Source organism: Haemaphysalis longicornis, unplaced genomic scaffold, assembly GCF_048455015.1.
Source record: "Haemaphysalis longicornis isolate Haplotype H1 unplaced genomic scaffold, Haemaphysalis longicornis Haplotype H1 scaffold_6, whole genome shotgun sequence".
NCBI classification, from domain to species: domain Eukaryota; kingdom Metazoa; phylum Arthropoda; class Arachnida; order Ixodida; family Ixodidae; genus Haemaphysalis; species Haemaphysalis longicornis.
Window position 1 is genome coordinate 33,047,604 of NW_027526407.1, and position 12,001 is coordinate 33,059,604.

Here is a 12,001-nt window from a genome sequence, read left to right on the forward strand (position 1 = left end):
CAAGGAGCGGAGGCGACAGGCAAGTTAGGAACCCCGCAAGGTACCAAACTGAGGCATCCCCTCTTCAAGTTGACTGCACTGACAGTCAGCCACCAAATAGCCGAGGAAGTGTTTGCAAACACAGAGCCAAGTCTGGCCTGGTGACAACCGCAGATTTGCGAGAAGAACACCGAATACCACTCAATTTACTTTTCAGAAAAACTGGGCATCTCCGCCAGACAACAAGGACCGAAGATGACTCGCTGAATGGGTAAAGCAAACGCTCCCAGCCCTCAATAGCAACTATCAGCAGGCATTAGCAGGCGAGAACTCCTACAATGCTCTAGTTCATTTTTCTTCAGCCGCCGTCTTAGTGGTCGTGAAATGTTGAATTCCTAAACTTTTTCCCATACCAGCCTCACACGGGTACGAAGTGCCTAATTTCTTAAATTGACCATGCAACGAAATAGAACCTTGGTTCATCAAAAAGACCGCTCTGTGCTGATAACGATGCTTATTTTATTGGAAACTTCAAACCAATAATGGAGATACAAAGGGAAACATACGAAGCAGTGGCGACTCCCCAACCACTTTCCTGCAATTTCTCTGTAACGTCCCAGAATCTTATTCGTGCAATTAGCAGTCATTGGCCTACACTACCACCAAAAAACATAACTGGGCGATTGTGGTAGGGCGCCTACCTCCGTGTGATAGTATCACTGGAATTCTAACGCGCGTTTAAGGGAAGACGCGGTTCTTAGAATGGTCCAAAATCGCGAAAATACGCATTTTGGGAAAAACACATTTTTGAAGTCTTTATACCTTCAAGCACCTACTCTAAAAGTTTCACCGCTGAATTTGATCGGGAATAATCTCAAAAACGACTTTGAAAACGCAGCGGGAGCCGCAAAACGCCGAAAACCGGGCTAAAAAAGCTTGAACTTCGCGCGCGCGCCACACTCGAAGCAGACTGCCGGCGGCGGCCATCTTGGGCTCGCTTTGTAGCTGATTTCTTTGTGCGTATTTTGCGCCATCTCAAAATGGCGTCGCATGGGCAGAACGAGCGTTACCGCCGATTTACTGAAGGTCGTTTCGGAGCCGCTGATTGGCAGGAGCACGCGCGCTCGAGTCGAGCCCCCCGTTCCGCGTCTCTGATTGGCCGGCGCCGTTGAGCCGCCATTTTTTTTTTGTTTTGTTTTTGCAGGCGCGCGTTCGCTTCCGCAGTATTTTCAATTCGGGTGCGTTTTCTCTGCCGTTAGTGACTGCGATTCTGTCACAACGTCTTTATGTCTCGTGCCGCAATGCCTGGAGACCTTTACCTCAAGGAACTACGCGCTGCAAGTGTACGAAAACACGATAGAAGACGCCGTAGACGGCGGTGCCGAGATCGCCTGTCACGTACGAACCTGGTCCGAGAAGCGCCGCGTGGAAACGTCCAGATTTAGTTAGCTGTTGTGCTTTGGTTATATTTTTGGGAAAAAAAAAGTCCGCAGCACAACATGTTTGTGCTTTTCTGTAGTTTGCATCAATGTTGAAGGAAGTGCAAAGAAGGAACTACCGTACGTGAAGGTTCAGCAAAAAGTGCAGTTTTCCAGCGCTGTTTACAAAAGTTTTTCATTACTTGCATAGAGCCTTCCTGGTTATTTTTGGGGTACGGTCGCATACTTTGTTTTTTTTTTTTTCTTTAGGAACAGAGTGACATGGCGATTTTTATATTGGGCCATGCTGTAGCAAGAGTTAGAAACTAGATTTTCCTTTCTTAGTTTGCAACGTCATGCTCTGCCTTACTGAGTGTTTCACTATCAGGCTTTTGACCTAGGATGATAAGACTGGTATCATTTAATTTGCAATAAATAGATCTAGCAGGTGATGCTGTTTGTATGATGCTGTTTGTATCACTCTGGTATCCATCGCCAAATCGAAGTCCACCTGCAGCTCTACAGTTTATTTTGTGAGGTCACGCTCTTCCTTGCGTGGTGTTTCCTTATCTTACTCTTTAGCCAGGATAACAAGACTGGTATAATTTAATTTGTATTGAATTGGTCTAGCAGCTGATGCTATTTGTATCACTGAAGCACTGGTCACCAAAGTGCATTTCACCTACAGCCTTGCTGTAGGTTTGAGATGCATAGCAGGACAATCTCTAGTTCTGGGTGGCTGCTGTGCTTTAGTCTCATTGGTAGCACAAAAATAACAGCAGCACATGGTATTTGTGCCTTTCTGTATTCTGTAAAGACACTGAAAGAAAAGGTGAATGAGGATATACAGTTTCTGAAGTGTAACAGTAGAAAATTTAGTTTTCCTTCGCAATTTGTACGGTTATTCGTGCAAATTTATGTCAATCTTTCCAGAGGTATTTTTGTGTTACAGTCACATAGTTGGTATGCTTTTCTTCGTGAAGAATAGAGCTACAAAATGATGCTATTTATATTGTTGTAGCTATGCTGTAGCAAAAGTTACCGTGATCGAAAACTTCAAATGCATTTTTCTTAGTTTCTTTTTTGGCAAGACCAAGCTCTGCCTTACGGGGGTTTTTGTAATGTTGCTCTTAGGCTAGGATGACAAGACTGGTACCATTGTATTCGTACTGAATTGATCTAGGGGGTGATGCTATTTTTATTGCTCTGTCATTGTTTACCTATTTGCAAAAATTAATAAAAATGAGGCAATTTTATACGAATTGTTGATATCAAATGTTCACCTCTTTCATGCTTTGCAAAAGTCTTCGAAATGAATAAAAATAGCATAGCCCCCCAGAGTAGACCTTTGGCATTAAGTCCGTATAAATCATCATTGAGTTTGCTAAAGCGACATTGCTCTAAACCCCCGTAAGAAATGCCTCAAAAAATAAATTTCAAAGTGTTGTATTTCTTGAACAAATGAAGCTATGTTAAAACTAATTACATATTTGAAATCAGTGTAAAAAACTGCTTAAGGCTGTCAATTTTCATCCAGCTGGCACTAATAATAAAAAAAATTGTCTAAAGACCCACCTCCCCCCTTAACCCACTGATAAAAATGGGTTCAGTGTTGACCGATACTACGTCATTCCTACCCATAACACATCATTGCAGCATGAAATTTGAAAGTTTCTCAATATTTCTCGAGTTTTTTTTCGGTTGAAAACAACATCTTTCGTGGGTGGACTGGAGCTGAATGAGTTACGAAAAGCTAGTACTGTCACGGAGCGAAGGCAAAGACGACGGAGCTGTGTGCGTGGTGATTGATTGATTGATTGTATGGTTTAACGCGCCGACGCAACGTAGGCGGTGAGGCACGTCGTAGTGGAGGGCTCCGGATTAATTTTGACCCGCTGGGGAATCTTTAACGTGTGCCGAGATATCGTACACACAGGCGTTTTTGCTTTTCACCTCCATCAGAAAAGCGGAAGCCGCGGCCGGGAATCGAATCTGCATCCTTGTGCTCAAAGCTGTGTGCATGGTGCATGGTATCATATCGCTGGGTGCTGTGTAGCCGACATCAAGTAAACATATCGCTTCACATTCAACCATTGTTCCTGCCATTCGTCCTGCCGCCCCGTAACATTTGGCACATGCCGCAAGATGGCAATTGTCCCGGTATCATCACGGCAAATGTTGGCAGCTGTCCCGGTATCATCATGACATATGTTACATGGTGGCAAGACGAATGACGGGAACAATGCAAAGCGACATATTTACACGACGTCGGCCATCACAGCGCACAGCTTCGTCGTCTTACCCCCCGCTTCCTTCCCTTCCCTCACCGGGCGTGAAGAGGCCCGCCTGGGCGAGCAGCAGGTCGAGCAGGCGGGGGTTGCGGTCCAGCTTGAGGCTGTGCCGGCCCTCGTTGGACAGCAGGGTGCACACGTTGAGGCTCAGGGCCTCCTCGTTGGGCAGCCCGCTCAGCAGGGACAGGCACAGCTTGTTGTACTCCGAGGGGCCCCCCAGGCTGGGCGCCAGACCCACCGCCAGCCGCTGGCTCTCTGCACAGCAAAGGGGGGAGCAAGTCCATCGGTTGATTGATTGATTGGTTGTAGGGTTTAACGCGCCGACGCAATGGAGGCGATGAGGCGCGCCGCAGTGGAGGGCTACGGATTAACTTTTGACCACCTGGGGATCTTTAACGTGCGCCGAAATCTCATACACACAGGCGTTTTTGCTTTCCGCCTCCATCAGAGAAGCGGCCGCCGTGGCCGGGAATCGAACCCGTGACCTCACGCTCAGCAGCGCAACGCCTTAGCCACTGAGCCACCGTGGCGGGCAAGTCGATTGCTTGATTGTCTTGTTTAACACACCAAAGCTACAACCGGGCTACCAGTTGCACTGTAATGGGGGGCTTTTCAGGGTTACCCTTTCAGATGCCACTCACTATTTCACCCTGCAATTTTTTTTTTGTTTCTATGCTGTGTATCTCACCAAATAAGATGAATTTGCAGGTTACTGACCCCAACACAATCTTCATTTTTTTTTTAAGGAGTCATGTAGGGAATTGTGTACCTAGTGTCACAGAGGTCAGGGGCGTCAAGTAGCGCTGAATATTTCCACGTACGTATACATTTGTGTGACACGCATTGTTTCAATATTTTTTAGGGCCACAAGTCCTGAGAAAACGAGGAGAAAGACTTGAAAAAGCTCAACCGCTGCAGCCGTTGCCATTTTGTTTGTTTACGGTCGGAGTAATTTTGCTAGCCACCAGAAGGGCCCTAAAATCTTCATTGTTAGACGGAGGATACAAAATTATGCTAAACTAGCAAAAACTTTCAGCATTAGTATTTCGTCTTGCAAAAAAAAAAAAAAACGCAGGATCGAAATGTACACAGTTGTGTACATAGAGTCTGAAAGGGTTATTTTGACACTCCTGAGAATTTCTTAACTGTGCCAAAACCTCACACAGCGTTTTCGTTTTTCACCTCCACCTCAAAAGCAGTCGTTGCGGCCAGAATTCAGCCCACACCCTCAAGCTCAGCAGCACAACGCCTTCGGCAAAGAGACACCCCAGCAGGTGCTTGTGCGAGATGGTTCATCACAATGCAAAGGAGAGAAACGGTGCACATGACGACCACAGCCCTGGCCGTCGTTCCGTGTTAAATCTCTGCGCTGTTCCTCTCCCTCCTCTCCCATCTACCGCCACAAAGCACTGCGCGAACAAATTGCCACAGCTATAACACTGTCAACAACAGCTCCGACAGTCCTTTCCAATAGCTGGTAAGGCACGCTGTAAGCAGGATACAGCGCAAATCACAACGGTGTAAGTGGAAAGGTATGCAAACAAAGCACAAATACAGCAGAGCATCTCTATCTTCTTCCACTACAGCCCTTTCCACTTGCACTGTTTCCTTCCGGCATCGTCAACATATCCATCAAACAAGTCTCTCCTGGGAAGTGAAATACCTGGTGCGAAAACAGCGTGCACAGGTTGACCTAAATTGCGTATATGTCCGTTCAGCATTAGTGCTGTGGAACTCGCTTATTAACAGCCGTTTCAAGGAGATAAAAATTTGGGTGTGCGCAGTAGACAGTCAGCCAGGGTAGAAAACACAAATTCCCACTGTCCTAAGCCCACTGCCATCTTAGCAGACATTAAAACGTCATCGTGCAAATTGCCATCGGGGGGCAAACAGTACTGTTTGTTCAATAAAATTACTATGATAACACATCTTCGTTCAGCCCCTCCAGAGCTGCACTGCACCCTTCCAACTCCATGCTCACCCGGTATCTCGTGCTGCGCCCGGTTGTAGGACATGGGCACCTGGACCAGGGCGGAGCCGGTGGACTTGCGGCCGCCCCGGGACTCCGAACCGGGGTCCACTTCCTCGTCCGCATCCTCGCCCAGGAAGTGCACCTTCTCAAACACACTCAGGTACCTGCACACACACAAGGTCGCCACTTACACCTCCCGTCCACATTCAGTGGGTAGAAAAGACATTACAGCAACCAACAGTACTGTTTTCGTCGCCGTAAACGGAAGCCAACGAGTTCAAGGCTTCTCTCACAATAACAGCAGCGTAACCGCAAAAAAACAAACGCATCCCGAAAATGGTGAGAAAACATTTTTATTCTGCCGTGGTCATGACTGTAGATAACCTTGCCACACTTCCATTCCAAAACTGATTGACTGATTGATTGTGGTGTTTCACAACCCCTAACGACATCTGGGCTATAAGGAGCGCCGTGCTGGAGGGTTCCAGATTTATTTCGACCAGCTGGGGATCTGACCTCTCAACACACAGACATTTTCACTTCCATGCCAAAACGGTGGGCTCCTTTGACAGTGCAAAAATCCATGCGACCCTGATTGCGAAGAGCAACAGCTGGCTTCATAATCTTACAAAAGAGGAAGGCCAGCCAATAAAACACAATAATGGTCCACGTAAGTGCGTTATAACCATGATTTAGATCTTTTTTTCACAGCTGGCCGCATGTAATTTACTCAGTGGTGCGACATTAAACACGCGCGTACTCTTTTTGAATTGTATTTCAGCACCACAGGATAACACAAGTGTCGTGAAACTGCCTCGGTTCGCTAGAATCTGTCACACCGGTCTAAAAATACTGACAGCTCTGGCTAGCCCAAGGTCCGCAAGTAAGTAATGCACACAAAGCAGAAATTGAAGCAGGGAATCTTCACTGCGCTCAATATTCACTTACATGTTATCGACGAACATGGAAACCTCAGGATTCTAAGCCTATACTGTCCCGTCCAGTACAATTCACGGTGGATTATACCTATTAGGACGCTCAAAGAGGGCCAACTGAGATCCCAAGCATGATTCCACAACTGAAATGTTTGAAAAACTTACGATACAACTAAAACCATGACAACATGGTGGATGCAGCAAGCTAAAGTGTAAAATGTGGCTATGCTAGTTGCACCAAGGAAGCGCGCGGCCAAAATTTGGGCAATTTGCCTCAAACGCATCCGTTCCCTTCTTAACTGCTGGTTAAGAGGCAAAGCTTCCATGAAAAAATTGGATGGGGCCAATTATTACACCAAATCTCGCCCAGACGTTACGCAAATTCAAATTTTCATCTAGTTTTACGTGCGCATAAACTCTGCTACCGAATACAAGCAGGGCGAATCCACAAAATCGTACCAAATGTTTTCGTTTTTTTTTTTTGAAGAGTGCAGAATAAATCTATTTTTCAGCCGGGCTAGGTCACTTAGAGGAGCTTCATTGAACGGTGCTTTAGGGCCTCGGATTTTATTAATAACCATGGCAACGTAATAACGACCTCTCGAAGATCAATAAACAGCAGCTCTTTGAAAACCGAGACAAAAGGGCGACTTTATACAAAGAGAAGATTCTGCGCTGCCTTGGCAGCACAGCATGTATCCATACCCACTGCCCGTGAACTACACACGATTCCTAGAAGACTCAAACAGAAAAAAAAAAGGGGGGGGGGTGGTCTCTGAGTACCGCTCTGAAGCCCACATGTTGCAAAGCGAAATCATAAGTAAGTAGTTCCAGGAGCCGAACACATCGCCACGTCTGGAAAAAAAGAAGTCGCGCGAAGGAAACGGCAATACAAAGGGGAAAAAAAAAACGGCAAAGGAAACGAGTATACCAGAAAACAAAAAGGAAGCGGTCGCGTTTCCCACGGTTCTTTGGACGAAACCTACGTCGGTGAAAGCGCCCTAGAAAAATAAACGGCGGTCCATTTCATTTCCCCAATGGAGGAGGCTACGGCTCCGATGGCGCGATCGATATCCAAGATGGACGCAACTAAATCTCCCTTTCTCCCCCCCTCTTCATTTCGCTAATAAAGTGCTCGACAAAACAAAAACAGAACCGACTCCGCCGCTCCCGGCACGAATGACGAAAGATGGAGCCGCTATTCTTAAAAATTACGCCGAACAAGAAGGAGCGGCGCAGCGGAACGAAGCCGCGACGTCTCGAGGCGCGCCCGTCTTCTGCAGACGACGTCGCCGAATGCCGCGAACGTACTCGTAAAAACCAAAGAGAACAAAAAGAATATCGAAAAAGTATTACACCTCCGCCGCCTTTTCGCGTACGTGATCGATGGACAAAAGCTTTTACGGACGCCCAGCGTTCCTTCCGCCGCGAGGCACGTATAGCCATTCAAATCCGAGACAAGCCGAGATGGGTGCGCGGGCGGCGCAGAGCGAAAAAGCTAGCAGACGACTGGATTCTTTCGTGAGGCACGCACGGAAGTTGTATACAACACGTCGGGTTTAAAATAACGCCAACCTTACCCTCTTAGTTAGCTCGCCTCCGACGAACGGCGAAAGTTGACCAGCCCCCTAGACGCAAACCGTTACGTGATCAAAGTCAGCAGCCAAGTCGTTTCTAGCAACGGCAATGCGCGGCCCATCTGCTTTGCCTGCCAATGAATAAACACCGACAGCCTTATTTCTCGTAGCCGAACCAACCGTATGGGCCGACAGGACGTAGACAGAAACAAGATGCAAGTAAAAAACGAGGTGTGCAAACAGCCGCCAAAAAAAAAAAAAAGAACAAGAACACGGCGGTTTTCAACCACGTACACACATACGGCAAACGCAGACGCAATGCGCTTTGCAGCGGCTGCAAGGGAACGCCTCGGCCATCTGGCCTCAGCGCAAACAGAAGCAGAGAACACATCAGCGGCCACGGAAGCTGTGTACAAAGCTGATAAAGCCGAAACATTGGTTGGCAGCTGCTCAGCCCATGCTCGATGGTGGCGTACGCACTATGAGAAAAAGGTCCCGGCTGAAGTCATTATGGCGATATGTGCAGGTGCGCGTCACTGTTACGTAAACGCTCTTAAAGCGAAGCTTCAGTGCTCTCACTTATGGTGGCTGTAACGCGAAAGCGCCCTGCAGGAAAGCCAACTTTCTCTGACGATGATGATGAATGATAGTGGGTGAAGTGAAAAAAAAAAAAAAAAAAAAAGCTTCCGGTGGCCGGAATCGAACCTGGGTCCCCCGTTAAGAAGCCGGCGTCTATCCGATTGCTCAATTTCGCCATTGTTGAAACCCAGTCCAAACTCAGACGACAACCAAAGAACCCGTCACGAGAAAGCTTTGCATTCAACCATCGTCGTCGTTAGACAGAGGGCTGCAAGATTTTTTTTTTTTTCAATGGGTTCGTGGGATAAGAAACATCCTGCCTTTTTTTACTTTTCAATTTTCAACCTTATATCCCATATGTCTAACACTTTTTTTAGAATCCTTGCAGAACGGTAGCAGTTGAAAACTCGTATCTATAACGTTGATTGCGAGGCTTCGCACTACAGCAGAACGGTGTTACCTAGCAACTCTTTCTAGGCCGTTACTGCCGACCGCCGCTGACGTAAGTGGGTTTCATACACTCGCGACCAGACTCTTCAGGGTGAGGGCGTGACGCCGCGGCCACGGCGCTTGCCTGCGTATTTACGAGTTGCAACTACAGCGCGCGCCTCTTGAGTTATCGGTAGCTGCAACCGAACCCAAAATGCGTCTACATGAGTCCAGGGGAGATCATACCCTGCTTTTTATCGGTTTGTGTACGAGTGTTCCAGCGTGGCAGCCAGTGGCGATCACGCATTTCCAAAGCTCAGCGGCGTGTCTGCCAAAAACGCAACCGCATCTAAACCTCTATGCACAAGCGCGAACGCAATCAGATGAACACAGAACGTAGCGCCGAGCTCGGCCGCTTAGGTACGGCGCGCTCTTGTTTCGTCCGCGTTCAAAAACACAGGTCGTTGCTAAGCCTTATAATCGAAACTTTAACACCAACACCCTTTCCCTCGCTGTTTCGGGGAATATTCCAACAGCGCCGAGCCGAAATTCCCTCTCCCGTCAACTTTCAACCGCTTTTTCTCCGGACAAACCATGCGAATCCAAGCCAAGTCATACCGAACACTCGGAGTGGGTGGGGGCGCACGCGTTATGACGAATTCGCAATTACGGCTACGAGTCAGAAATCCAGGAACCAGAGCTCGTCCTCTTCCCGCTGCAGTCAAGGTACGAGCGGGGAGAGAAAGGGGTCGGAGAAATCGAAACTTGCGCTGGAAGGGAGCAGACGATGACGCGTGTGGGCGAGGGTTAACAGATCGATTGGGGCCGTGGGCAGCGCCGCCGCTCCCCCTCCCCCACTCTGCTCCCTTTCCCCAGGGCCCGGGAGTCTGCACCGAGTCAACGGGCATGGGACGAAGACGCTCGTCCACATAATTTGTCACGCCACGCGCGGCCCGACTGCAAATATGGCGACTGTGGGATTTTGCACCGCAGAACCTAACAGCGACTGATAAGTGCACAGAGAATTACATAAAAACGGCGCAGGTCAAGAAGAGGCGACCGCCCAGCAAGGACATGGAAAGACTGCCAACGTAGTCTTTCAGACGTAGTACTTTCGTGATCAACGGTTCAAAAAGTTCTACCAGACTTCCTTGCGCAGACATCGAGGCCTAAGTCTAGCACGTCATGTTCCTTGGATTTCTCAGAATTTTTTTATTCTGATGCTGAATACCTTTTTTGTTGCAGAGAAAGCACCTGAGCTTTTGGTTAAAAGCAAGAGTGTTTAATCCGCCTGTATTTGTATATGCCTTTGATATTTTGTGAGCAACATTATGTATTATCCTAAAAACAGTTTTATGCAGTTTAAGACATGTATAATGATTTTTTTGGTTATGTTGAGTATGTTTTTGTTGATTCTTATTTTAATTATGTTTTAGCTATGACGAGTGTCGCACTTCCGACACTGATGCCATTGTTACGGGGGTGGAGCCTCTGTCAAGATGGATACGCAGCTTTTGGCTTCAGCCCCCTCGTCCCAAAGGAAAATAAAGACGTAAATAATAAAGAAAACGCGTTTACAGCGTCACTGAAAACGGGACAGATTCGTGCTCCGCTACTGTGACGAGTTAGCAACAAATCGTCCCAAATTTACAATTCCAACAATCTTGCAGGCCGCATTTTGTACGCTTCACGCGCTGGCAAATTTCCCAGTTTTTCAGCTGAAACGCCAAAAAACTGACGAGTTCATTCAAACCACCTTCAACAACTATACGTTACTTTGCTGAAATAAAAATGGTTTCTTTTTAACATTTAAAACTTGATTCCGTACTCCGAATTTGTTGGGTGACACGGTCTTTCATCGCATATATAACGCCGTCAAACATGACCGAAACATTTTAACCTCGACTGGGGGGAAATTTGAAATTGCACTTCCCAATAACCGGGTGGAAGTGACATTAGCACGCACCAGTTCATTGTAAAGGAGTTGGCCCCAAGGGTAGAGGCTTGATCTGTTAGCAAGATATGGTTTACAGGATAACGCAACGGGCCTAAGCCGTTGAGATACCGATCTAGTAGGTTCTACAGAGAAGCAACTAGACGCGGCTCTACGGGCAGCCAAATCGTGACGTAAGCACACAACAAATTTCGTTTTGCTAAGTGCTCCTTGCAGGCAACTTGCCTCCCTGTACACGAAATGCCACATCTGTCAAGCGATTCCACTCGACCTCGCCAACTCAGCGGTTTGCGAAGTCGGGTGGAATCGTTTAACAAATGTGACATTGTCACGTGAGATTGCCAGACCGCGATGGCAGGAGAGCGCTATATTACTTGCTGTCGTAGAACCGGGGTAACCTCTACGGTCATCAGTTTTCATGATGGCGTCCGTGCGGTCAATACCGCGCCTTCTCCGCCCAGAATCAAAACAAACTTCCTGCCGTTTTAAACTTAATTACTTTTATTCGCCTTCATTTTTCCCCACCTACAACGCGCCCCATTTCGCTCGAGCCGTTGCTGGTAGCCGCCATCAAGACCACCACGAGGTCATCAGTGGCCGGAATCAATGATAAATCCGTTCGCCTAGAGCAGTGAAAGAGCTTTCAGGAATGTCTTTCTGCAGTCAACAGGACACGATAACTGAGCTAAATGCCGCCGAGAGCGAATTCATGACAAATTCATTCGAACCGCATCAGATTGACTCAAATGCGATACTTGGAATCGCGTTCGCAAACCGCCGCCTCTCAGAACAACGCCGATGACCGCTGAACGATTAAAAAAGAATCACTCGCTACGTCGAAAAGTTGCAGCAACCCTTGTTATAAAA

The 12,001-nt window shown here is 47.5% G+C and overlaps 1 protein-coding gene across 1 annotated transcript in view; it reads right to left on the minus strand.

The window, feature by feature from the left end:
• The window catches only part of Bap170 (Brahma associated protein 170kD), an 84,591-nt gene that overhangs the window by 34,659 nt on the left and 37,931 nt on the right, over nt 1-12,001 (minus strand). The window contains exons 4-5 of the mRNA XM_077673968.1: nt 5,670-5,824; nt 3,725-3,943 (exon numbers count right to left, since the gene is read on the minus strand). Of these exons, the coding sequence (XP_077530094.1) occupies nt 3,725-3,943; nt 5,670-5,824 (374 nt within the window). The remainder of the gene's footprint in view (nt 1-3,724; nt 3,944-5,669; nt 5,825-12,001) is intronic.